The sequence below is a fragment of the Hyla sarda genome, chromosome 6 (genome assembly GCF_029499605.1).
Source record: "Hyla sarda isolate aHylSar1 chromosome 6, aHylSar1.hap1, whole genome shotgun sequence".
In the NCBI taxonomy this organism is placed as follows: domain Eukaryota; kingdom Metazoa; phylum Chordata; class Amphibia; order Anura; family Hylidae; genus Hyla; species Hyla sarda.
In genome coordinates, this window is record NC_079194.1 from 235,756,652 (window position 1) to 235,784,259 (window position 27,608).

The 27,608-nt window shown below is 41.1% G+C and overlaps 1 protein-coding gene across 2 annotated transcripts in view; it reads right to left on the minus strand.

Moving 5' to 3' along the window:
* LOC130276814 (leucine zipper protein 2-like) overlaps positions 1-27,608 on the minus strand; it is a 479,250-nt gene that overhangs the window by 191,678 nt on the left and 259,964 nt on the right. For both annotated transcript variants that reach the window (XM_056526707.1, XM_056526706.1), the window contains exons 3-5: positions 23,459-23,529; positions 11,092-11,173; positions 8,458-8,520 (exon numbers count right to left, since the gene is read on the minus strand). In XM_056526707.1, the coding sequence (XP_056382682.1) occupies positions 8,458-8,520; positions 11,092-11,173; positions 23,459-23,529 (216 nt within the window). The remainder of the gene's footprint in view (positions 1-8,457; positions 8,521-11,091; positions 11,174-23,458; positions 23,530-27,608) is intronic.

Below are 27,608 nucleotides of genomic sequence, written 5' to 3' on the forward strand. Positions count from 1 at the left end.
GTACCGAACCAAATGATTTTCGGAAAATTTGGGGAATCGGATGAATCAAATTTTTCTAAAATTCACTCATCTCTAGTCCCGATCAGGTCCGCTGAGCTGCAGGATCATTTTACATTCATTTTAGACATTCTAAAGGGTTAATGCTGGGCATCAGCCCGATCGGTGATGCCAGGCATTAACCCTGGGTCCTGGCTGCTGATATCAGTCAGGATCCACCGGGTTTGAAGCGTTCTCCTGCTCGTGAGCATGCTTCAAACACAGGTAACAGTACCAGGGCATACAGGTGTGCTCTGCATCCTTAAATACAAGGACCTAAGGGCATACCCATACACCCTGCATCCTGAACGGGTTAAGGGGTTTGTCTAGCTAAAAATTTCCCAATTTCCCACTGCTCCTGGTCCCCATTCTTCACTGCTGCTTGCTGCTTCTGAGATGCATCAACCTCATAGGAACTGTTCACTCAGTCACTGGTTTTAGCAGTGACAGGCATCGATCAGTGACTGGCGTGGGCAATTTCTGTGGAGTCAACATACTACAGAAACCAAGAACTAAGAGTTGCAAACGACCACAGGAGGTGAATATAACTTTTGTTTTGCTTTTTGTTTAGTTTTTTTGTTTTTTTCATCCACCTAGTGCCAACTGTACATAATTTTTGTAAACTCGTTTATAGGTTAAACTTGACAAACCCTCTTTTTTTTTCTTTTTCAACCCATATAATATGAATATAGCCATTGTCTACTTTATTGTGCTCTCACAAGTGGTCCATACTGTCATCAAGCCATCAATTCATCCAGCCAATACATTATGTATAGTAGCAATTTGCTTTGTGAAGACCACCCTGACATTGAGATTTGCTTATTGTGTTTCCCTGGCAACTTTCAGTGTTTTCTCTCAGTTATATTTTCTTTGGTTTTAGTGCCTTCTACATAGTAACATAGTTAATAAGGTTAAAAAAAGAGTCCATAAAGTTCATCCTATATCCCTAATTAGTCCCTACTGAGTTGATCCTGGGGAAGGCAAAAAAAAAAAAAAAATATAGTAGTGGTAATAATTCCTTCCCGACTTGAAATATAGCAGTCAGAATAAATCCCTGGATCAACGTTCTGTCCCTATAAATCTAGTATACATAACAAGCAATGTTATTACTCTCCAAAAATGCATCCTGACCCTTTTTGAATTATTTTACAGAGTTCCCCATGACCATATTCTCTGGCAGAGAGTTCCATAGTCTCACTGTTCTTACAGTAAAGAACCCTTCCTCAAGGCGTAGAGGATGCCCCCTTGTTATAGGCACAGTCTTGGGTATAAATAGATCATGGGAGAGCTCTCTGTACGGTCCCCTGATATATTTATACATAGTTATTAGGTCTCCCTAAAGCCTTCTTTTTAATAAACTAAATACAAATTAACAAATGGGCAGGTTCTCAAGGACTGCTTGTAAATGCTGCAGCAAATGGAAATGAGTGCATGGATGGATGATGTGGGACCATAGATGTCAGTCAGGGATATGTGTCAGATGGATATGTAATGGTGTTAAAAAAGGGGGGGGGTAGAGAAAAATGCTAGATGTCCAAGGTACAAATGTAGTTTATTCTAAATAGTCAAATACAATTATAACATACAAGATGAGACAATTATAACATACAAAATGAGTCATCACTGAAGAAGGACCTAGAGGGTCCGAAACACATCTGATCTGCTTCACTTATACCCAAAGACCACTACACAATCACTGGATAGATAACCCTAATACCGGCAAGATACACTGTCATCAAAAGAAGCTGCTTCTATCACTAGAGCACGCGCTCCTACGAGATACCTGTGGACACCACTCTGAAAACCGGCATCTCCCCCGAGGGTGACCTGTCTGTCGGCAGGCAGACTCCGTCACCTACACCAGGACAAAGCCGACGAACATCAGAACAACACAGGACACTCACCCGAGACCTTTGCCAGGACGGGTAAGCGGTACATAGTACCAGCACTTCATTCATTCTGTTGCGGCCGCTGAGCCGTTAATATTGCAGCAAATTACTAACTTGATACTCCCGAGCCACGGATGTGGTCCCAGGCTGTGCTTCTGTCACAGCCACCCAGCCTAAACAGCGCTCACTAGCAGAGACTTTGAGCTACAAACCATTGTACCGGCACAGTGGGCCGAAAATTGGGGGACTGCAGCGCTTGAGATTGGACAGCGCTCCAATACCTCTACCTCAAGCTGGTTCATACCAATAGACAGTGGTTAATTTGCAGTGCTGCACCTGTTATAGTTTTACTACTATTCTTTATTTGATTTTATATATATATATATTTTTTTATTCATTAATCAGAGAGGCATGCAAGGATCCTGCATCCTCTTTGTTTTTGTATGTTATAATTGTATTTGACCACTTAGAATAAACTACATTTGTACCTTGGACATCTAGCATTTTTCTCTATCACGCTTTTTTTTTCCACACCATTACATCTGACACATATCACTGACTGACAATAGTCCCACATCATCCATCCATGCACTCATTTCCATTCACGGCAGCATTTACAAGCAGTCCTTGAGATCCTGCCGTTTGTTAATTTTTCTTTAGATTTTAGTTTTAGGTGGTAGAAGGATACCACCAGAGCAGAGTTCTAGGACAATATATATATAGATTGAGTACCTCCAACTATCTGCTTTCATCAATAAACTAAATAACCCTAATTCTGATAATCTTTCTGGGTACTGTAGTCCTCCCATTCCCCATATTACTCTGGTTGCCAGTCTTTGAACCCTCTCCAGCTCCACTATATCTTTCTTGTACACTGGTGCCCAGTACTGTACACAGTATTCCATGTGTGGTCTGACTGGTGATTTGTACAGTGGTAGGATTATTTCGTTGTCGTGGGCATCTAGGCCTCTATTGTTGCACCCCATGATTTTATTTGCCTTGGCAGCAGCTGCCCGACACTGGTCACTACAGCTAAATTTACTGTTAACTAAGACTCCTAAGTCCTTTTCCATGACAGTCATCCCAAGTGTGCTCCCATTTAGTACATAATCCCAGCCCAGATTATTCTTCCCCATGTGCATAATCTTAAATTTATCAGTGTTGAACCTCTTCTGCCACTTCCCAGCCCAAATTACCAACCTATCCAGATCCATTTGTAACAGTGCACTATTCTGTTTAGCACTTTACAAAGTTCAGTATCATCTGCAAAGATTGCTACTTTACTATTCAACCCCTCTACAAGGTCATTAATGAATATATTAAATAGAACAGGACCCAAGACTAACCCCTGTGGTACCCCACTAGTAACAGTCAACCAATCAGAATAAGTACCATTTATAACCACCCTCTGTTTCCTATCACTGAGCCAGTTACTTACCCACTTACAGACATTCTCCCCCAGCCCAATGCTTCTAATTTTACTACTTGTTTCCTTTGTATAGTTTAGGGACTTGCAGGGATTTTTAGGGTCAACTGGTTAGTTGTCTTGTAAAATTAGGTTAACCCCTTAAAGACGCAGGGTTTTTCCGTTTTTGCACTTCCTTTTTTTCCTCATCACCTTCTAAAAATCATAACGCTTTCAATTTTGCACACACACTCATATTCTTTTTGCGCCACCAATTGTACTTTATAATGACATCAATCATTTCCCCATAAAATGTTATGACGAAACCAGAAAAAAAATATTTGTGTGGCGAAATTGAAAAAAAAATGCCATATTGTAACTTTTGGGGATTCCGATTCTATGCTGTGCTCTTTTCGGTAAAAATGACAGCATATCTTTATATATTTATTCTGTAGGTCCATACGGTTACAAGGATACCTATTTTATATAGCTTTTATTTTATTTTACTACTTAAAAAAAATATATAACTACATGCCCCAAAATTAGTATGTGTAAAATTGTCATCTTCTGACCCCTATACTTTTTTTTATTTTTCCGTATATGGGGCATTATGAGAGCTCATTTTTTGCACCGTGATCTGAAGTTTTTATCAGTACCATATTTGTTTAGATGGGACTTTTTGATCGCTTTTTATACATTTTTTAGGGTATACAAAGTGACCAACAATACACAATTTTGGACTTTTACATTTTTTTTCAGTAGATTCCTCGTACAGATCAATGTGATTCCATAGAACCACATTGATCTGTGTGCTCTGTGCCTGATTGATAAAGCCTGGTTCAGCTAGGCTCTATCAATCACAGTGGAAATGGAAAAACAAAAAAAGGCCACATAAGGCGCCTAGTGCGTTATCCTCGATATACAATATTCAATACAATGAAGACAGGTATTGTGCTCACCTTGAGTGCAATAGATTTGCGCGTATCACCCCAATAGGTGCGGGGTTTGGTGATGGTAGACCGGGAGTGCTGCAATGCCGTAGGGACGTAGGAACAGCTGCAAGGCTGCCCACAAGATATGCAGAAAGTAGAATGAAAGTGTCCCTCTTATAGGTGCTGCTTCTCCCAACGAAATCGATGGAACAATTATTCTTTAGAATGCTTTTCATATAGAACAATGACTCGTTTCGGGTTCAAAACCCTTCCTCAGATTGGCATCAATTACAGAGCCGGGACAACTGCAGCAGGAGAGGTAAGCCCATCTTGCAACCTCCACAGTGGATCGCCCCCCAAGATCGCATTGCGGGGGTGGGGCAATTCACCCCACTGGACCTCCAGGGATGGTTTAAATGTCCCTTTAGAAGCTGCTGTCAACTTTGACAGCGGTGATCTAAAAGTTAATAGCCAGCCGCGGCGATTGCCACATGTCGGCTATTAACATTGATTCCTGTAGCTGGGGGTCGGCCAGTATGGCGCAGGCTCGAGTCAGAAGCCCGCGTCATACACCACTTGCTGTGTCAGGATGAGCCGGCTCGTTCTTAGACGGCAACCAGTTAAAGCAAGAAAAAGGGCAATGATAGGAAAACATAGTTAGATCCTTCTAATGTTGTCTTTGTAGTCTTTTACTCCATTTATTACTGTTGTCTTTTGTCCATTTGAATCATCATTGATAGCACCATCTCCTGTTCCAGTTATCTAATCATATATTGGGATTTTTTTTTTTTTCTTATATGGATACATGCTTGTATGATTTTTCACGGGACTGCTTTCGGGTCATCTTATTCTGTTTTACCATAAGTGCTGAAGGCATTGTGACTTGTTAAGAGACATAAAAGGCTATTGCAATAGGTAAAGTGAAATTAGTCAGTCTAGTAACCAGCTAGAATAACTACAGTTTTGTGTAAGTACGATAAGTATATTGCACCAAGTGATGTCTTCTGCACAGGGTGCATTATCCACACATGCTAACAGAGGCAACTAGATTTCCAAACAACATGTTCATTATATTACTGGAATGCCCAATATATTAGGGGAGTTGAAGGCAAGAAGCAAACCAAGGTTAGTGGTACAGCAAATAGAAATGGCAGGCATCACATGACCTGCAGCAGAAACCACTATAGTCATCTGTACAACAAGTAGTGTATATTGTAACCTGACAGTGTTTTCATGGTTAAAGCAGTTATCTTCTGTTAGCGTAGGCATGTATTAGTGTCACTGTAGGAAATGTAGATGATGATGTAAGATAAAGAATTCAACAAGTATTGTGTATGGTCAGACTTATCAAATAAATCAATACAGTAGCAAAAAAAAAAAAAAAAAAAAAAAAAAAAAAAAAAAATATATATATATATATATATATATATATTATATATATATATATATATATATATATATATTTTACCATACATTGCGTATACATTACTATATGTATAATTATCAACATAATCGGATCAATAATTCACCTATAATGAAGTTGATAAATAGAAGAAAGTAAGGGCTAGTAAGACAGACAGAAATAAGTGATTTCAATTCCATCAATTGACATATATCGAACTGATGTGAAATCATTAGATTTGGTACATTATTATATGATGAAATGCTAAGCCTTCCAGAGCTTATACTTGACTAAAATGAAAAATAAACACCTCCAGTAAGCATGGCAAAAACGAATTTGTAAGACAAATCTGACATTTATGACTACTGGCTTTACCTTGATTTCCAAGGACTGATTGCAAAAAATGTAAATGATGACACTATATGCTTCTTCAATAATAAAGACATGACTTTAAGTTTCTATTAGATATTAATGACCTGAATGTCATTGGGCCTAGATGGGAAGTTGATGAATTCATGTCCCTTAAAATGGAAGCATTAAGAAAAATTCAGATCCTGGAATTTGTAAAGTTCTAAACAGTGATTCATAAAAGTACATGGGATGCCTAAGTAGACAAGCAAATGGACATTGTCTTTTCTTGCTCTCTTTTTCATTAAGATATAATGAAATGCAAATTGCTTCTCTCATGGCAATGAAGACACAAACCATAATCTAAAATAGTTGATAATTATGGAAACTTCCATTAGTGTTATATAAATGCAATCACGATATAGCTTAACAGAGAAGGATATGGAGCATAGATCTATATGAATACTAATTATAATAACAGTCATAAATTAAACAGAGAATAGTTAAGTTTTACTACATAGTTTTGTTGAAAAGTAACATTCATTCTTATAAAATTAAAATTTGTATACATTTTTTAAACATTTTAAACCAAAGGGGGTACGGTGCTCAGCTGAATGCTATATATCAGAGATGGTTTGGGTTCAGGTGCTAAAACTATTGGAATAAAAGGGCAGACTTGTAATGTGCAGCGTTAGCACTGACCAATTTGCTTAGGGAAGGACTGCTCTTTGATAGGCAGGACTATATTATGCTAACTTTACAGTCCCTGTAGCATAGTGAATAAAAAAAAAATCCTGGAAAACCCTTTTAAGATAAACCCCAAAGATGATAATACATTACCCCACTGTGGTTGCATCATTGGGAGCTGCTTTTACAACCTGAGAAACCCCACTAGATAACCGGATAAACCATATGGACATTTGTTGCCTTTAGAATATAAAGGCAAAATTGGACCTACAGTTTTTAGCAGAATTGTTTATTAATCATTTACAAGACCTCTTGTGTTCTGTTGAAAGGTTGTTGAAAAGATTAATAAATAGTTCCATATTTGCCAACAACTTCCCTTCTACAGGCTGCAGTACAACATTGATTGTGGTTATAACTATTACGTGCGCTAGAAGTACTTTAGATAATTCTTGATTAAGATTTCCAATTAGTTATGCAAAGCAGGAGGTAAAATAATTTCAAGCAAATTATGTTTCCAGAAGTCAGCGAGAATGCACAGAGGATATTTGTCAGGTGGCAAATAGTTTTATTCATACCTTTTATTTAGTCAGTGTGTAACTGTATGTACATTATACTTTATTACTTAACTATAGAGCAGTTCTTCGTTAAATTACTGTATATTATTTTGCTTCGTATGTGCAAAATATTTAAAACACATAACCCCAAGTCCTCTTAATATATAATGTTTACTCCATATGCATTAAAACATAATAATAAAACAATGGTCTGTGCAAATCTACACATATGACAAAAAACACATATCTAATTCCTTATCATAAATATCAGGTAGGTATAGCAAGGAGAATACATGCATGCAATAGTTAATCAACTGTTGGGCATTCCATACTTCATCAAAGGTATGATCCTAAAGATTTTCACATAAAACTATTTAACCAACGTGTTTCCCTCCCACTAGCATAGAGAGGTTCATCAGAGGAAATAAAGAGATCAAAAATTCACTGCCCTAAGTATTACAATTGTTCAACACAAAATGGCAATGATAAAGATAATAACATAAACATAATAAATTAAGAGGGTAATAATGCTCTGATAATGGATCAATTACTAAAATTACTCAGATACTTGTGCTATCAGGTACTCTTAGACAATAGGGAAGAGGTCTTATAAGTCTGCATTCAGACAACCATGCTTGATGTCTATAACTTTCAGAATTCACCAGATACAGTGTCTGAAAACAACTTTATCTAGTTTCAAACTTAGTACCCTTATGCTATTTGCAACAGCTCTAACCAATAATCCACTGTGTTGCACAAAATGAGAATCTATTTCTACAACTATGTACAACTATATCAATAAAAATAAATAAAAGCATCCTATTTCTCAGTTCCTAGTATAAAGTCGAATGCACGTGGCTGTAGAAGATATTTTCCTTTATGGCAAAATACACATTAAGGGTCTATTCACACATACAGTATTCTGCGCAGATTTGATGCGCAGGATTTCAAGCTGTGTTCAGTTTACATTAAAATCTGCAGAAGAAAATCCTGTGCATCAAATCTGCGCGTCAAATATGCACAGAATACTGTACATGTGAATAGACCCTAAAACACTGATAAAGTAGATAAATATTCAGTTAACAACTTCAGGAAGACAATAATATATATATATATATATATATATATATATATATATATATTTTTTTTTATGTTTCATTAATGAATAAATGACATTAAATAACCTTTCTAGTATTTTCCGTACCTCATTTTGAAGATCTCTAATCATTTTACTTTTACGTTCCATTTCAGTTTTTAGGAAATTTATCTGGAAAAAATATAGCACATATTTAGTTAATAGAAAAATCTATCTAGATCTACAGCAATGATCAGATAACTTTTTGAAATAAAAACAGCATCTATTCATTTAAGACATCACATCCAAATAACATTTCTGAGTTTGTGACCTTAAATCAAAAAAAAATTGTAGTTGAAAAAAAAAAAAAAGATAAAAAGCAAATGGCTAACTGGTAAACCTTGCCGAAAAAGAACACCATTATAACATAATCTAACCCCTTATTGACCACAATACATCTTTTTTAGTCTGTGAAGAAATCAACTTGAACTGGTCTCCTATGGTGAATATGGTGGGAGCTCGGCTGTTGCATGAAAGCAGGTCTCTTGTTCTTATTACCAGGAGAAGAAAAGAATCCTTGTAGGGTAACACTTAGATGCTGCAGTCAAATTGCAATTCAGGCATCTAAGTGGTTTCTTGGTTTCTTTCACAGTTGTAGTGCAGTGTGCTATATGAACAACTTTGAGATTGAATTTTCAAGTCTCTTTGCAGGACTAATAAAGTGTAATAAGTGAAGTTTAAAAAAAAATTGTATATATATATATTATTTATATATATATATATATATATATATATATATATATATATATATATATATATATATAAATCTTCTTATACCTCCCCCCAACAAACAGACCTTTACCTCTCACTAAATAATAAAATATTTGGTATTGCAACTTGCGTAATGAACTGAACTATGACATTATCTCATTATTTATCCCATATGGTGAACATTATAAAAAATATATTAAAAAAATTATGAAATATTTGCTGGATTTTTTTATTCTGTTTGCTAAAAACTGTAGAGAAAGGAATTTAAAAAATCATATGTACCTCAAAATAATGGCATTACATACCAATGACCAATAGACCGTAGACCATAGATGAATTGCAGAAATTTTCTGTGATCTTTTCACAGGTCATTCTATAGGGAAGGTGGATTCTATGGAGCCTGGCTGGAGCATCAGAGCACTGATTGGATGGCAAGGAGGCAGGTAAGGGACCTCCTGCCATCCTCTGAAATTTCTGTAACTCACCACTGACATTATTGGAGTTGCTGCACAGCTACCTTGGTTCCATACCTCCTGGAAACAGTCTACTTATCACTCCATTTTGTCCATTTTAGAATAACCTTAATGTAGTAGTATGGCAAAGTTATAGATCGCGGGAGGTCCGAGCACTGCCCCCCCCCCCCCCTGCCATTTCATAGACGGGGCCTCAGCAGTCTGCCTTAAGCGGACGATCTGACCCCTGTAGTAAGTCGCCCCCTCCATGTATCTATATGGAATGGCGTGTCTCCGTGCGGGGTTGACATGCCCCCTTCCAGCAAACTGCCGGGCCCCGTTAAGGAGATTGCGTGGGGTCCCAGTGCTCGGACACCCCATGATCTATAACTTATCCCTTATCCTTTAACTTTGCAGGACTCAAAAGGTGCAACAATCTGCAGTATGCTAAATCCTGCAAAAATTACACTATACACACTAGTGGAAAAGTTTAGTCTATTGAACTGAATTGGCATGGTTCAGGTTTACACAGTGATTTCACTTAGCAAATATGAACCTGTACTTCTCGCATAATCAAGTAGTAAATGCAAGCTTAGAAACTTGCTCACATCATTTATAGTGGGCTCTTGCTGCTATGAGTAGCTAACACTCAATAATAATGACCAAGATCAGTAATCATGCTGACCTAGAGAGTACTGGGTACTGCATGAATTTAATTTTCTGGAGGGTGATCCCTCCACCATCCAGAAGATTTCTTACCGTTGCCTCTTTAAGCATCAAAGTATCCCAGACTACTAAGTGAGTCTACGTGTAAGTTAAGGTGTTGTCCTCTCAGCACAACACCAGCTGGTAAGCTGGGTTGCTAAATATGGATCCTTGTTTAATAAGCCATATTGCACTAGGAGCGCCCCTTTTTTTCCTATTTTCTTTTCACTGTATGAGTTTAAGTTAGTTAAAAAGAGATTAAAGGGAGCAGCAAACTGAAAATTCAGCTTTGCTGTTACATTGGCTTTTTAGGAATGGGGGCCTTTTTCTCAATAAAGGTTAATCAAACAAATTACAGAACATTCTAAAATATGCCTTTATTTTGTAAATAATAAAAACAAAATGAATAAACATTTAAATGATAGACACTGCAAATTAAAAGGGAAATTCACATGCCAAATTAATGTATTTTTCACCTCATTTTGGGGGTGTAGTGTTTTGGTATATAGACCTCCAAGATAAAGTCTCTTACAGAAGAGATACATGTGCAGTTTAATAATAATAAAAAAAAAAGTGGTAATGAAAACAGGAATTTTGTTGCATTAAATATCCAAGAATTTCTATAAATGATAAGTACCCCATTACCTTGTGGGTCTAAGCTTGTGCACACAAAGCCAGAACATTGGAAGAGAAAAAAAATCTTTTATGTCACATCAAATCTCTTCTACTTTAATGCTTAACAAAGGCACAGTGACCGAACACATAGATCACAAACAGCAGAAAGAAAAATGGTTGGAGAAAGGTAATTGGAGGGTCACATGATCCAAACACTTACAGTGGCCTGCTGCTTTTCAGCCTTTTCAGATGCCTCATTAAGTTGCTTTGTGAACGTTTCCTGCAGGGATTTCATTTCGTCCCTAGTTTATTAAAAGAAAGGAAAACCCATTAAGAAAGATTTTTTTAATTATTTTGTTATATATTTTGGAGATTTTTTTAATTAGAAATAAAAAGTAAAACACCATTAATGCACTAACAATTGAAAATCTGAAAATATTATTTATGTTTGCTTGGATATGTCCTAGTGAGGCAGTAGAGCTGGGTTGGTTCTTTACTGTCATGTCTCCTAAACCTGTTAAAGCATTTATGTAGTAGTATTATTAAAGTATTAATGTAGTAGTAGCCGACTGCTGGGACCCCCAGCGATCTCCCATATGGGGACCCGGCATTGTCACGGCTCTGTGCGGCTAATGCGCATGTTGTAGACCTCACAGAGGTCAATGACAGGCCCCTTCCATACAGATTTCCTATAGAGATACATGGAGGGGGTGTGTCAGGAGCATGGATGGGGCGTGACACACATTGTGCACTGAAGGGCCACGGCAGAGCCAGGGCCCTATACAGGAGATCACGGGGTCCCAGCATTTGGACAACCATGATCAAACACTTATCCCCTATCCTGCGGGTGGGATGGAGGGAGGCAGGGAGAAAGAGATGGTGGGAGAGAGGGAAGGAAGGAAAGAGTGGAAGGGGAGGAATAGAAGAGAGGAAGGAAAGAGAGGAAGTGAAGAGAGTAAGGGAAGGCAGGACGGGAAGAAAGGGAGGGAAGGAAGGGAGGGATAGAGGAAGGGAAGGAAGGGAGGGAGGGAGGGAAGGAAGGAAGGTAGTGAGAGAAGGGAGGGAGGGAGGGAAGGAAGGAAGGTAGTGAGAGAAGGGAGGGAGGGAGAGAAAGAAGTTAGGTAGTGAGAGAAGGAAGGTAGTGAGGGAAGGAAGGGAGAAAGGTTAGGAGGGAAGAGAGGACAGGATTAAAAGGAAGGTAGGGAGGAAAGTAAGGAAGAATGGAATCAAGGAAGGAAGAAAGGAAGGCAGGGTGGAATATTGCTGAATACATTTGAATGTAATTGTTCCATTGTAGCCATGTTCGATTTCTCCTTGAATATCCATCTTTATATATTTTAATGAATCAAACAATGTTTATTAGTTTTTTTTTAACAAACAATCAAAACAATAATCATAACAAAGAGAAAAGGAGTCCCAAAGACCGCAATATACATCACACAAGTATTATGCATTACTTTTCTATTCATAGTCAAATAAGGTGGAGCTTAGCCAGTAGCATCCAACCATTTGGGCCTCGCTATGACCTTTTAAGTTATAAATTAGGATCCATACCACAGCCTTTTTTTTTTGCTTCTTTCAACATTGTATCATCTACATAACTGTGGAGAAAAAATATCAGGGTTGACTATGCATCTATATTCGAAGTTCTGACATTTTTGGATATCATTTGGCATTCCAAAATAATAGAAATTCTCTTTTGAGTGAATATAATTTTGTAAATGTCTGTAAACTATATCCGTTGAAATAAAAAATTGTAACAAAATGAACACAGAGTCAGGTACATAGTTGGGACCTTTGTAGGTGCAAAGGAGCCTTTCAGGTAAAGTGGCCAATTAGAGGCTACCTTAAAAGAAAGAAGGGCAGAAAGAATAAAAGCACTCAAATAGATTTGTACAAAATTGCACATAAGTCACTTTCTTTAGTCTCTAAAATATAGTTCCACTTTTAATGTATCTTGATTTCACTCTGAGCACATACCTGACTGCTTGGAGCAATAACAAAACATTAAAAGCAGGATAACTTTTCTTGCAGAATAAATGAATCGACTACTGAGCCATAGAGAAAAAGTTTTTTTAAGAGATGGCATTTTTTGGAAGAAACTTTACTTAACTTAATTTTACTTTTTATGGTGGGGCACTACAGTAGTGATGAAACCCCTCACCCTTTTAAAGTGGTACTATGGCCCTAAGAAATCTTATCTCCAATCCAAAGGATAGGGGATAAGAGGTCTGAACATGGGGGTACCGCTGCTGGGGACCCCCGCAATCTTTCATGCAACACCCCTCTATCATTAGCCTCTGAAGAAAACATTGCTCCGGGTCTGATGAACCACGATCACAGAGCCGGAGTATCATGATGTCACGGCTCCGCCCGGTGGGATGTCATGCTCCTCCCCCCCAATGCAAGCCTATGGGAGGAGGCGTGGCACCTGTTACGGCATACAGTATTGTTATTGGCCATTAAGAGGAGGATTTACATTTGTTTGCATAATTATAAGAGGTATACCTTGGTCCTGGAACCTAGGGAAGCTGAAAATATCTTTCTGTCATGTATAAGCAGACTAAAACTTCAAATGATGCATGACAGTTGGGGAGCCCTGTTAGGTTCACATATATCCTGCATCTGACATAGAGAAACTAAACCTAGATCTGGACACAACTGATGTCACAACAGAGGACAACTTGTCAGCAGTTGTGTGGAATTCAGCATCCATTGTTTCTGGACAGCAAGCTGAATTCCTCTGTCCAGTGCCCTCTAGCGTGTCCAACCATCCGGCATCAAAATTGAGACCCTGGATGATTGAGAACTGTCCCATTGAAATGAATGGGATTGGTTCTAGCATCAGTTTCCCTCCGGTGCACGCCAGAGGGAAACTGTGCCAGACAACTGATACATGTGAATGCAGCCTTACAGAGTTTGCAAACTTACAGCTAGTTCACTAAACCTGCACTAAACCCAATATACAGGGTTATAATGAGGGTAAACCAGATTCAAATAATATATTACACATCCAGATTTTTGGTCCCGTTCAGGAGATACATGTTGTATTAGGGTTTGTTCATAATATATTATTTAGCCCCCTTTGCACAATGGGGGTAGAAGCCGGTGCTTTACGGTTGCCTGTCTCCATCCTCACGGATCTGCCCTCCCACCTTACTCTCACGTGGGTTAGGACTCTTTAAATATTTATGAGATGAGAGGGCATATCAGAACAGAGAGGCCGGACCAACGTAAGCTCAGAATACCTGTCTCCAAAAGGGTTAATTACCATATTAGCAACAGGGGATAATACAGTATTTATTTCCGGACACAGACCATGGATCCGTGTGAATAGTAGATCATTTAAATCCGGCTCACCTGCATTACAGCCCCGTGTATTGTGTTTAGTGCAGTGAACCAGTTGTCAGTTTCCCTTTAAATGGTGGACTGGTTGACTATTGGGAGAGTAATTGGAATAAGGAGCTCGTGTACAAAGTCATTCTGTGTCTATCCCTGGTTATCTAGATAATAGCAGAAAATGTAGCTGACTGTATCTATCTTAACCACTCAAGCAGACTGTAAATGACTGCCACAGTTATCAATTCTGAAGTCAAAAGCCTGCTCTAATTTTTGTTCCAGAACCTTTTACATAGATGTAAATCAAAGAGATTAGTAATTACCCTTTTATTTAACCCCGTCTGTATTTTGAATGCAAATGCCTTTTACACGCCTGAGTTATAAAAGTTTTATTTTGTTTGACAATATTCTCTCATTTTGTGCAGAGGTTTTCGCATATAAAAAAAATGTATTTATTAAATCTTCAATAGACTCTGCTCAAGTAGAAAATAGATTAATTTCCCAAATTGAAAAAGCTGTATGTGTACAGAACTCAGTATTCAGTAAAGTCAGATCACAGAAGAAATGAACTTACGGAGATTGGAAAGAATTAAAAAGGAACATTATACATTTCCATTTTTTTTATTTTTTTTTTTTTTTTTTAGGTTCTGCAGCATTTTGACAAATGTTTTATAATCTTGGCATTTTGGTTGCACTTTGGAATGTACTTAAGAATGTTTGATCTTTTTCAGTATAATAAAATATAGTCGGGGCCATATTGACCTTCTGTCTCTAAAGGCGGGAGGATTAGATAACTGCGAGGCCAATCCAAAATCTTACAAGAGAGTTTTCAATTTCTAATGAACTCAAATATCAAAGTATTATTTATTTCAAAAGTGACACTTCTTTAGGAAGTAGCTTTATATGGCATTCTACTAAAATAATTTAAGACTGAAAAATATAGGTGTGTGTGTAATAGAAATGAGATAAGTGATAAAAATCTAAGATTCACACTTACAAGACTTACTTCAGACAAGAATTTTTATTGCCTGATTAACATTATACATTCAGAGTGCAGAAAGAGAGATCATATGTTCTAAGTGAATGAGAAATCTGAAAATAACCAAGGTAATTTTCACATAATTGTTTAATAGTTCTAGAACATCGCACAGTGGGGACATATTGAGGCTTGCAACAAGACTTTGCAACTTTGCTGAACGTCAATGAAAGTTACACAAATTATAAAACACAGTCAACTCTGGCAAACACGAGAGTGGCTATTCAGTACTCATATCTATCCTTCATCTGCACAAATTGCCTGTCAGTGTCAGCAGGCAGTGGTGGTCTAGTGGTAGCTTAAGCCAGCAGATAGCAGGCATTGATGGACTAGTGGTAGTTGATGCCAGGCCACATGATGTCGCTCTGTGTGGTTACATAGAGTCCTAATTCCTAAACTAGTGTCCTAGCCATGCTTTACTTTCTGTTTGCAGAGTTGCAACTGTATTGGTGTCTTAAAATAGTGAAGAAGAAATAGCTTTTGTAAAGATTAAAAAGTCAGAAAGATTATCAAAAATTGTCCCTTGTGGGAAGTTGCAGTAGGTTTTGTGATCGCCAGCTGAAAATAACACACTGGCCCTCATTTACTAGGTTGAAACCGACCAGTTTTTGTGTGGTTATTTTGGCGCACAGTGTGCACCAGGAAAATCCGACAAACCCAACATTGCACTGTGAAAATGCAAAAAAGGGGCACGGTTTCACAACCCGACCTATTTACTATTGAATTCACAGAAAATCCTGTGGATAAATGGCTGGAAATTGCTATCTAGTAAAAGCTGGTCAGAAAATATTCCCAACTTTTCCCTCTAATAAATAGAGAGGAATCCTGCAAGTCTAAAACAACATTTCCCACTAGTAAAAACCCGACATTCTTAGTAAATGAGGCCCAATCTCTTTTTCCAAACATTCAAAAAATTCTCACTTTTTTGGAAGTTGCAATAGGATTGGTTTCCCAAAATAATGAAAAAGAAATAGCTTTTGCATGAAAAAAAAAATTATCCTTTTTTGGGGGTCATGGAGTGTGTATGTTTAGGCCTGGCTTGTAGTTGCCGCAGCAAAGGTGGTAGACTGGTGGTAGTTGTAGTAGCCAGTTGACAGCAGGTTGTGGTGGACTGGTGGGAGTTGCAGTCGTCAGTTGACAGCAGGTTGTGGTGGACTGGTGGTAGTTGTAGTAGCCAACAGGCACAGAGCCATCATTCTTAAACTCAGACCCTGGCTATGTTGTACTTTTTTTTTTTTTTTGCACAGACAGCCCCTTTCCCAGTTTTTTATATCTGGTAAGATAGAAAAGAATTTCCATATGATACAATTCCATAAACAGATAGGTACACGACCACCCAACTGTGGCCCATCTCTGGAAGACAAAATTCAAATGTTCAGTCAATCTCTTTTTTCCCAAAGTTCTGAGAGATATCGGGTTCGGCAGACTAGGCTCGCTCATCTCTAATTATGAACTGCTAATACTTTTATAATTTAATAATTGTAGGTAACTTCATCCTCTATTGCATGGACTTTATTTTACTGTGGTCTCATCTCAAGGGGCATAGCTCTGGTAAAGTGTTGTGGTGCAAGATTTTATTAGGGTCTAAGCCAACTAATTGTTGTTAAGCTTAGACTAGACTTAACAACATCTAAAATGTTAACAGTTTTAGTAAATTGAAACCACTGTGCTTAGAATGCCTAAAGATAAAGGATTCACCTCTGGTGGGCCCAAATTAAGTTGATACAGAATGGTGAAAATCTGTGCAGAATGCCTAATTGTAGAGTGCATTATTAGAAAACATGATGATATGGTCCATATAAAGGCTGTGTAACGGAGCTGGATGTGGATCCACTACCTGTGTGGCTGTTGACTCGGACCATATCAGGGAGCGGAGCCTATGGTGCCGCTGGTCTTCACCAGAGCCTGCGGCAAGGAAGGATGGGCATGCTGTGGCAGGCGACACCCAGGCCGCTACCCCTGACACGGCTTGACCACACAGGTTACTGGGCAAGGCGAGGTATCGAAGGAAGAAGCAGTAGCATAGTCAATGTAGCAGAAGGTCAAGGCAGGCGGCAAAGGTTCATAGACATAGACATAATGTGGTGTCAGGTGTATTCACTAATTATGGGCGTACTGGCCCTTTAAACTTCAGAGCTTTGGCCCATGCGCGCCCTAAGGGACGTCGACGCGCGCTCTGGAGCTGAGAGACAGAATTAGCAGAGCAAGGTAAGAGACAGGCCGGGATTCGCATGCGGGCGCATCCCACAATGCGAATCCCGGCCCCGCTGGCGATCGGGGACACAGGGACGCTATGCTCACGACCCGTGCTTGCGGCCGAATTGCAGTGTATAACAGGCTGTGCAGGGCAAAGAAACCCTAGTTTTTTTTATTTCCTTGGTGGAAAAAGTTGCATAATGAGAGGAGCATTTTTATTTCTGCTATGGTGTCTCTGATCTTATGTGTACATCAATACAGTTTTCCCAATAGCCTAATAGGTTTATATAGTATATGCCTGCAGTGAAATAAATCTCACAAATCCCAGATCCCACAAAAAAAATAATTCATTTGTAACTCAGTTCCTAATCCTGATCAATTACAACTCATTTTTATGCCTCTATCACCTATATTTATTATAAAAATCCCTCTCCATTAGCTCACAGTGTTAGAAATCCTCTCAGGGGAAGGGGGCGTTTCCCTCCCTTGTGGTGGTGGGAGGTGATTGGTGTGTTCTCACGCAGCCTTGTCCATGAGCCATCTTTTGTCCATGACACATGGACAAGCCTGATGCTACTGCAGGACTGGTTAGTGTCCTAGTAGGTATGGGTACCCGTAGTGGTGGGATTTTTAGGTGCCATTTCCTTATTAATATTCAAATTTTTTTAAACAACCATATTTGAATAGGTCTTTCATTTTCATCAGTAACATCATTACGGATGAGAGAACTGAATCTGATGAATCCAATACGAATTTCAGGAAAAATTTGATTTGCAACGAATGCAAATATCGCCAGTTCGATCACGCAAATTACTTCATTAAACTCCATTTTGTACGGTCCAGGCTCCAGGGCATCTAAGATGGTGGATCCACATGTGAGGACATGGGAAGGTGGGAACAAGGGTTGGCGGGATGACCTTGAATCACATGCAGCATGCAGCCTATCAGGAGCCAGCAGCCCCTGTGATGTCACAACCCTATATAATCGGAAGCCACTCACATCAGCGTTCTATTGCAGAGAGAGAGGGACAGAGAGCAAAAGGCCCCTACCCGCCCACATAACTTGATCCCTGTTTAAAAATTGACATTAACATCTTATTTTTGTCTTTCAATTTTCGGGAGCGGGCAGGGACCAGAAAATTCAGTGCTCAATATTAAAAATGAATGAGGAGTGCATTTCATAATTTCTTGCTCTAGTTTTTGTTCTAAATCATAATTTTTTTTATTTTCACTTTATTTTTTTTCAGCCCCATTTATTACATTTTTTGGGGCATTTAGATGTGCTGCCATGAATAATTGTGGGGGTCAGAGACCAGACGAGGACAGGCACATCAGTAATATGTATAATACAATAGGCAAAAAAAGGCTGAGTTTCCCTAATTTACCAAAAATCCATACATTTACAGAGGTCTTCTATTAGAAATCAAAGATACTTCAAATTGTAATTTGTGGAGGCAGATGGCCGTGACAATAATGTATGTATGTATTTAATGTAATTAAATTAGTTAATTACAATGACATCATACTTCATAATTACATTACAGTTTTTCATCAAACATCCGGAGGAGGTTAACATGGCCACATGCAAGATGTGTCGGCAGAAAGTGAAGCATGGCCAGGGTCCCAATGTTGGCACCACTGCCCTGCATCAACATATGCAGCATCACCATGAAGTGGCCTGGGAGAACCATGGCTCTGATGTGGTGATCCAGCTTGTTGCATCACCCAGAGGCATGTCGCTCCCTTTTTCAGCCAGCCAAGGCTCCACCACCTCAGCCGAAGGGAGCTGTGTATCATACCCATCTTATGTTGCTCCTGCTCCTCCTACTTCAAGTCAGTCATTCCGCCAGCAATCCATCGGCAAAGCCATGTCCAAGTGACAACAGTATGCGGCCACTGATCCAACGGCGCAGAAGCTTAATGTGGTCCTGTCCAAGTTGCTGGTGCTGCAGTCCCACCCTCCAAGCCGTCATTTCTTTGCGAAGAAGGCAGAACCAGCCCTGCACAATTTTGTGGAACAGAAGGTGGGCCAGTCCTTGAGCCTGTCAGTGTGTACCAAAGTGCCACACTTTGGAGGAACAGGGGAGATACTGCTAAAAGGCATTCATCAAGAAATCGAATTATGGCTTACTCCACAAAAACTGGAAATTGGAACCATGGTGACTGACAACAGGAATAACATCTTATCTGCGCAGCGGCAAAGAAGACTGAGCCATGCGCCCTGCATGGCACACATGTTCGATCTGGTTGTCAAGCGGTTTCTGAAGTATTCCCCCATCTGCAAGACATCCTAACAATGGAAAGGAAACCTTTCATGCACTTCAGCCACTCATACACCGCAAAGCACAACCTCTTTGAGCTAAAGCATCAGAACGGTATCCCCCATCAGAAACTGATTTGCAACGTTTCAACACATTGTAATTCCACCCTCCATGTGTTGGTCCTACTATACAAAAAGAGAAAAGCAATCATTGATGATCCAAGTGGATAGGGAGACTCCCCTGTGTAACTTCAATGTCAAGCAGTGGCAGTTCATACGTGACACCTGCCGTTTGTTCAGGCCCTTTGAGGAAACCACATTATTAGTCAGTCACCACCAGAATTACGGAATGAACTACATCATTCCTCTGCTTCATTTACTACAACACGTGTTGGAAACAATGGCTGGTCAGGGCACTGGTGAAGTGGTGCCTTCATTTCATGGCCACATGAGCCCTGTGTGGGCTGAACTGAAAGAGGAGGATGGGGAGGGGCACAGTGGAGCACAGGTTAGGTTTTGTGAGATGGGTGGTTTTTCTAGTCTTCTGACAGGAGAGGAGGAGCAGGAGCAGCCAGAGGAGCTAGAGGGTTATGAGGAAGGCGAGACAGAGGACCCAGACACACCATGGCAGTATGCAGTGGAGATGGAGGCAGGGAGTCCCTCCAAGTCACTTGCACAAATGGCATGATGCATTCTCTTTTGCTTGCGCAGTGACCGCCGAATTGTCACCATTCGGCAGCGGGATGACTTCTAGCTCTCCACCTTATTTGACCCTCGCTATTGGCACAAAATGGGGTCCTTTTTACACCCACTAAGAGGGAAGGCAAACTGACCTACTACAGAGACATCCTACGTAGTCAGTTTTCCAATGCCTATCTGCACCATCGTCCATCCTCTTGCAGGTCTGACTCAGGGGGACCTCTGCGCTCACCTTCCACTGCCATGGCTGCTGAGGAGGGTCAGGGTGGCAGGATCAGTACCAGCTCCAGCTGCAGCAGCATGATTCTACATTTGCTCATGAGTAGCTTTCTTCACCCACATAGTGAAACAACTCATCAGCAGCAGGTAGACCTGGAGCAGACCTGGAGCAGGACCGGAACCAGCAGGTGGTGGCATAGCTTTACATTACCATGCCAACACACGTTGAAAATACGCTGGACTTCTGGGCAGAAAAAAACTTGATTTGTGGCCTCAACTAGCATAGTTTGCCCTGGAAAAGCTGTCCTGCACGGCCAGTAGTGTGCCATCAGAGCGGGTGCTTAGTGTGGCGGGGGCCATAGTAACCCCGAGGAGAACTCGTCTGTCCACGAAAAATGTGGAGGGACTGACCTTTGTGATGAAGAATCGGGCAGTATTTCCACCCACAAATGCTTGATGCATGAGAGGAGATTGACCATGGTGCCACACCAATACTTCACAAATATGGATAGTGCCAAACAGATTTAAGGTGCTTCTCCCCAGTTACAGACATTCCTCTGAATGAGACCACAAACAAATATTGAGGATGTGCATTAGCTAAAGCTTGACTTTTCTTAGGAAAAAATATATGTACCCAAATTTTTATTTGTAATCAAACAAAAGGAAAGGTGGGCAAAAAACACCATGTGCCATCTACACCACCAAGTATTGATGTGCTGCAAAGACCTCTAAAAGGTGGAAGGGAACAACTTATGGTCCATTGTAAGCAGTGGGGGGCAAAAACTACCCATGTAAGGCCCTACTCTCGCATTATTAATTCCCTTCTTGGCAAGTGTTAGTCGCCCTAAAAAGGGTGTCCCCACACAGAAACCTTTTTACACTGCCATTTTACAGTGTTTTTAGGTGGAAATATGGAGAGTTTTCTGTGTGGAGCTGCCCTTTTTAGGGCAATTAACACTTGCCAAGAAGGGAATTAATAGGGTGGGTGTAGGGCCTTACAGTGGAATGTTTTACCCCCACCTGCTACAATGGACAATGCGTTGTTCCCTTCCACCTTTTCAAGGAAAGTGTTACTCGTCTTAAAAAGGGCATCCCCACACAGAAACCTCTCCCTATTTCCCCCTACAAACACTGCCATTTCACAGTGTTTTTAGGTGGAAATAGGGAGAGTTTCCTGTGTGGGGCCGCCCTTTTTAGGGCGACTAACACTTGCCAAGAAGGGAATTAATAATTCGAGAGTAGGGCCTTACAGGGGAAGTTGTTCCCTTCCACCTTTTAGAGGTCTTTGCATCACATCAATACTTGGTGGTGTAGGTGACACATGGTGTTTTTTGCACACCTTTTCTTTTGTTTCATAAAATAAAAAATTGGGGTACCTATATTTTATCCTAAGAATATTATTAAAAGTTAAGTTTAACGTAGTGCATATCCTCAATACTTACTTGTGCAAACTAACACTTTTACAAAAGAGAGTTTTCTTCTGCCTACCTGCCTCAGTTACTATTCTGATCCTGCCACCCGCCAGATGCCACCCATCTGATGCCAAGTTCTCCTTTTTTCACCCACCTTCGTCACCGGGTACTGGTATTGCCACCCACCACCCCATTATGTCACCGGTTCACTTTCAGGACTCCTGATGCTGCTGATGCCACGTCCAGGCTGTCTCATTCTGCCACCATATGTTCTCCTCATGCTGCTAGCAGCTCCAGGCTGCCTCATATTGCCACCATGTGTTGTCCTCATGCTGATGCCAGCTCCAGGCTGTCTCATACTGCCACCATATGTTTTCATCATGCTGCTGCCACCTCCAAGCTGTCTCATTCTACAACTATATGGTCCCCTCATGCTTCTGCCACCTCCAGGCTGTGTCATTCAGCCACTATATGGTCTCTTCATGCTGCCGCCAACTCCAGGCTGTGTCATTCAGCTACTGTAAGGGCTCCTATTGCTGCCGCCAACTCCAGGCTGTGCCAATCAGCCACTATATGGTCTCTTCATAATTCCGCCACTTCTACGCTGTGTCATTCAGCCACTATATGGTCTCCTCTTGCTGCCGCCTACTCCAGGCTGTGCCATTCAGTCACTATATGGTCTCTGCATGATTCTGCCACCTCTACGCTGTGTCATTCAGCCACTATATGGTCACCTCATGCTTCTGCCACCTCCAGGCTGTGTAATTCAGCCACTATATGGTCTCCTCATGCTGCCGCCACCTCCACGCTGTGTCATTCAGGCACCATATGGTCTCCTCATGCTGCCGCAACCTTCGCGCTGTGTCATTCAGCCACTATATGGTCTCCTCATACTGATGCCACATCCAGGCTCTATTATTGTGCCACTCTGAAACAGTGATTCTAATAGTGATGCCTATAATATGCATGTCACACTGAATAACGGTATTATTTCACTAACCCAGCACACACCCTATGTGTGTTACCGCAAGGAAAGGGTTCTACTCCCCTATTGAGGCTCTCTTTTTAATACAGATTCGCCACAAATAAATTCGGACGAATTGAATTTAGCAAAACATTTGCTCATCTCTAAACATCATATTAAAAGATTTTGGATCTGACATTGCCCATTTAACTATAAAAGATATGATAATCCAGTTCTAAACAGTTCCTTCTAAGATAGCTCGCTCTCTTCATACCAAGTTATTTTACAAGCCTATAAATATTCCATGTAGATGATCAAAACTGCGGTTTGACATCAATAAAATGTGAGTGCCCCAATTGGATGCAATATTAATATTTCATTAAACTACTTTGTAGAAGACAATGGCATGATTTATATGGGTATTTTGGAATTATTGGCCACTACATAGCTATTGTTTAATACCTTTGTTTTTGTTCCAACTCCAGAAGTTTTTGGACATCATTCTTGGAAGATGCTTCATTGCCTTTCGAAGACTATAAAATAAAATAATTGAAATATGATAATGAAAACATTTAATTGTTTCCCAAAGACTAGAAAGTATTTTAATTTATCCTGTTTTCTCAGAAATATAGCAATAGGAAAATACAAATAAAATGATTTGGATGCAAGTAAAAAAAAGGCAACTAAAATAAAAAGGACCAAAAGCAGAGAAAAAATCATAAGCAATTTTCTCAAGTTGATGTAGTAAAAAAAAGTTGGATTTCTTTTTCTTTTCATGTTTATGCTTATTATTTTTAAATTGTACATATTTGCCAAATATACAATTGAAAAAGGTTCAGGAAACTTGGATGCTAACCAAAAATCAGCATGTTAAGTAAAGTAAGAACTTAAAAGTTCTAGGAAAAGTAAGTAATGAAATAAATGGTGCAGACTGGATAGTGTAAATAGCTGTTTTCATATAAAATTTTTTTTTTTACCATTAGATGGCGATTTAGAGTTTTGTTCTGTGGGGGAGTTTTATCAAAACCTGTGTAGAGGAGGAGCAGAGCAGTTGCCCATAGCAACCAATCAGATCACTTCTTCCATTTTTCAGAGGCCCCTGTAGAAATGAAAGAAGCAATCTGATTGGTTGCTATGGGCTGGTGCTTTGCATTTCATTTGGCTTGTGGAAATTTTACATACCATGGGATCAATCATACTGTGGCAAGCAAATATTTAGTCTAGTAATACATTAAAATGCTTTGAATGATTATGTTGTATTTTATGTGACAAGAAGACAATGGGGAAAATTTACTATGGAAAATGTGCCAGAATATTGTCAAAATAAAGATTATGGTGCATGTCATTTTATTATGTATTAGACACTTTTTACAATTTAATTGCTTCCTTGACAGTTTTGGTTCTGGTTAAGTAAGATGGAAAATCTAGGAGGCATGTTCAAATGCAATAAAAAGTTTATCAGAATTTTCCAGACTGATGTTTTCTGTTGATCTGAAAGTTGTACAATAAATTCATAATGCAGGATAAGAAAAATAAATAGTTTTTTTTTACATTTTTTTTTTAATTCCATGTTGCTGTCAATTAAGAAGCTATTAAGAGCGTTAAAGGCAAGTAAAATAAACATGAAAACCTTGACTGAAGACTAGACATTTTGGAGGGATATTATTTTTACAGTAATTAATAGTTAAAGTTGATCTAAAGGCACATAATAAAGTGTAAAAAAACATTTTGGTTTCCTTGCTCACATATTGAGGTTACGGCCTCTTAAAGGGAAACTGTCAACCTGATCACCAACTCTGTCCACAGAGGGGTTACTTACTAAATTCTGCCTTCTTCCAGAGATATGCACTGCAAAAGTCCTGCTGCTCAATTCAGGGAATTGTGCAAAGGAGACGGGGCCCAGCCAGTTATCCGCCCCCTGCCTCTGTTAGTCAGCTTATAATGCCAGTCACATGAGCAGATTGCATACAGCTCTCACATCATCAGGACCCACTCTATATAACCCAGTGTTTTGGGTTTAGAGTGGGTGATCAGGCTGACAGTTTTTCTTTAATTGTTTAATAATTTATTAATACAATATAGGCAGATTACTATTTTTTCACTCAACCAATTACAAAATAAGTAACTAAATATGACACCACTATCTCACAAGAAATACATTATTTATCGGAGTATAACATGCACTGGCGTATAACACGCACCTTCATTTTCACAGGGAAATTTGAGGAAAATAAAATAATAAAATAAATGACTTGGAAGCTCTGAACTATATGCCTCATCATCCCCCAAACTTTGATTCTCCCTGCTCCTCTGTTTGGTCCCCCCCCCTGCCCCCCAGTGCCACATCATTGATCCCCTTTTATGAGCCCCTGTGCCACATTTAGCTCCCCCTCTGATCCCGTGTGCATCCCCTGTGATCCCCCCTGCCTCATTATTCCCCCTGCTCATTATTCTCACTCTGCTCTTTGTCCCCTCCCTATGCTCATTATTCCCCCCCCCCCTCCCAATGCTTTTTATGTTTTTCATACTCCGCTACGTGCCTGCGCTCCAGCAGGCTCAGCTCAGTGGTGGGTCTTGCGAGGCTGTGCAGCAAATATGTTGAGGACAAGTGACGTCTCCTGCCCGCTCCTCTGCACGGCATCAGGGATGTCACTCCTCATTCCCTGCAGCCGCCACTGGTCAGTGTGGCCGCAGCGCTGGCTGCTTGTTAAAGTTCAGCAGCCCACGGCCACTTTAGAACAGCTGCCAGCGGCAGGGAATGAGGAGTGATGTCCCTGACACCATGTAGGGGAGCCAGCAGGAGACATCACTCGTACTCGACATACCTGCCGCCAGCCATGCAAGACCTGCAGCTGACCTGAGCTTGCCGGAGCGCAGCCAGGTGATGGAAAAATAAAAAATATAAAATGCAGAGCAAGGGAGAGGTGTCAGGGCCGCAGGAGCCGCCACTGGTCACTGTTTTAAAGTGGGCGCAGCCAGGCTGCTTATCTTTAACAAGCAGCCAGCACTGCGGCTATGTTACGCCGAGCGCTCCGGGTCCCCGCTCCTCCCCGGAGCGCTCGCTTCACTCTCCCCGCGGCAGCGCTCCGGTCACGTCCTCTGACCCGGGGCGCTGCGATTCCGCTGCCAGCCGGGATGCGATTCGCGATGCGGTTAGCGCCCGCTCGCGATGCGCACCCCGGCTCCCCTACCTGACTCGCTCTCCGTCTGTTCTGTCCCGGCGCGCGCGGCCCCGCTCCCTAGGGCGCGCGCGCGCCGGGTCTCTGCGATTTAAAGGGCCACTGCGCCGCTGATTGGCGCAGTGGTCCCAATTAGTGTGTTCACCTGTGCACTTCCCTATATCACCTCACTTCCCCTGCACTCCCTTGCCGGATCTTGTTGCCTTAGTGCCAGTGAAAGCGTTCCTTGTGTGTTCCTTGCCTGTGTTTCCAGACCTTCTGCCGTTGCCCCTGACTACGATCCTTGCTGCCTGCCCCGACCTTCTGCTACGTCCGACCTTGCTTTTGCCTACTCCCTTGTACCGCGCCTATCTTCAGCAGCCAGAGAGGTGAGCCGTTGCTAGTGGATACGACCTGGTCACTACCGCCGCAGCAAGACCATCCCGCTTTGCGGCGGGCTCTGGTGAAAACCAGTAGTGGCTTAGAACCGGTCCACTAGCACGGTCCACGCCAATCCCTCTCTGGCACAGAGGATCCACTACCTGCCAGCCGGCATCGTGACAGTAGATCCGGCCATGGATCCCGCTGAAGTTCCTCTGCCAGTTGTCGCTGACCTCACCACGGTGGTCGCCCAGCAGTCACAACAGATAGCGCAACAAGGCCAACAGCTGTCTCAACTGACCGTTATGCTACAACAGTTACTACCACAGCTTCAGCAGTCATCTCCTCCGCCAGCTCCTGCACCTCCTCCGCAGCGAGTGGCCGCTCCTGGGATACGCTTATCCTTGCCGGATAAATTTGATGGGGACTCTAAGTTTTGCCGTGGCTTTCTTTCCCAATGTTCCCTGCATCTGGAGATGATGTCGGACCTGTTTCCCACTGAAAGGTCTAAGGTGGCTTTCGTAGTCAGCCTTCTGTCCGGAAAAGCCCTGTCATGGGCCACACCGCTCTGGGACCGCAATGACCCCGTCACTGCCTCTGTACACTCCTTCTTCTCGGAAATCCGAAGTGTCTTTGAGGAACCTGCCCGAGCCTCTTCTGCTGAGACTGCCCTGTTGAACCTGGTCCAGGGTAATTCTTCCGTTGGCGAGTATGCCGTACAATTCCGTACTCTTGCTTCAGAATTGTCCTGGAATAATGAGGCCCTCTGCGCGACCTTCAAAAAAGGCCTATCCAGCAACATTAAAGATGTTCTGGCCGCACGAGAAATTCCTGCTAATCTACATGAACTTATTCACCTAGCCACTCGCATTGACATGCGTTTTTCCGAAAGGCGTCAGGAACTCCGCCAAGATATGGACTCTGTTCGCACGAGGCGTTTCTTCTCCTCGGCTCCTCTCTCCTCTGGTCCCCTGCAATCTGTTCCTGTGCCTCCCGCCGTGGAGGCTATGCAGGTCGACCGGTCTCGCCTGACACCTCAAGAGAGGACACGACGCCGTATGGAGAACCTCTGC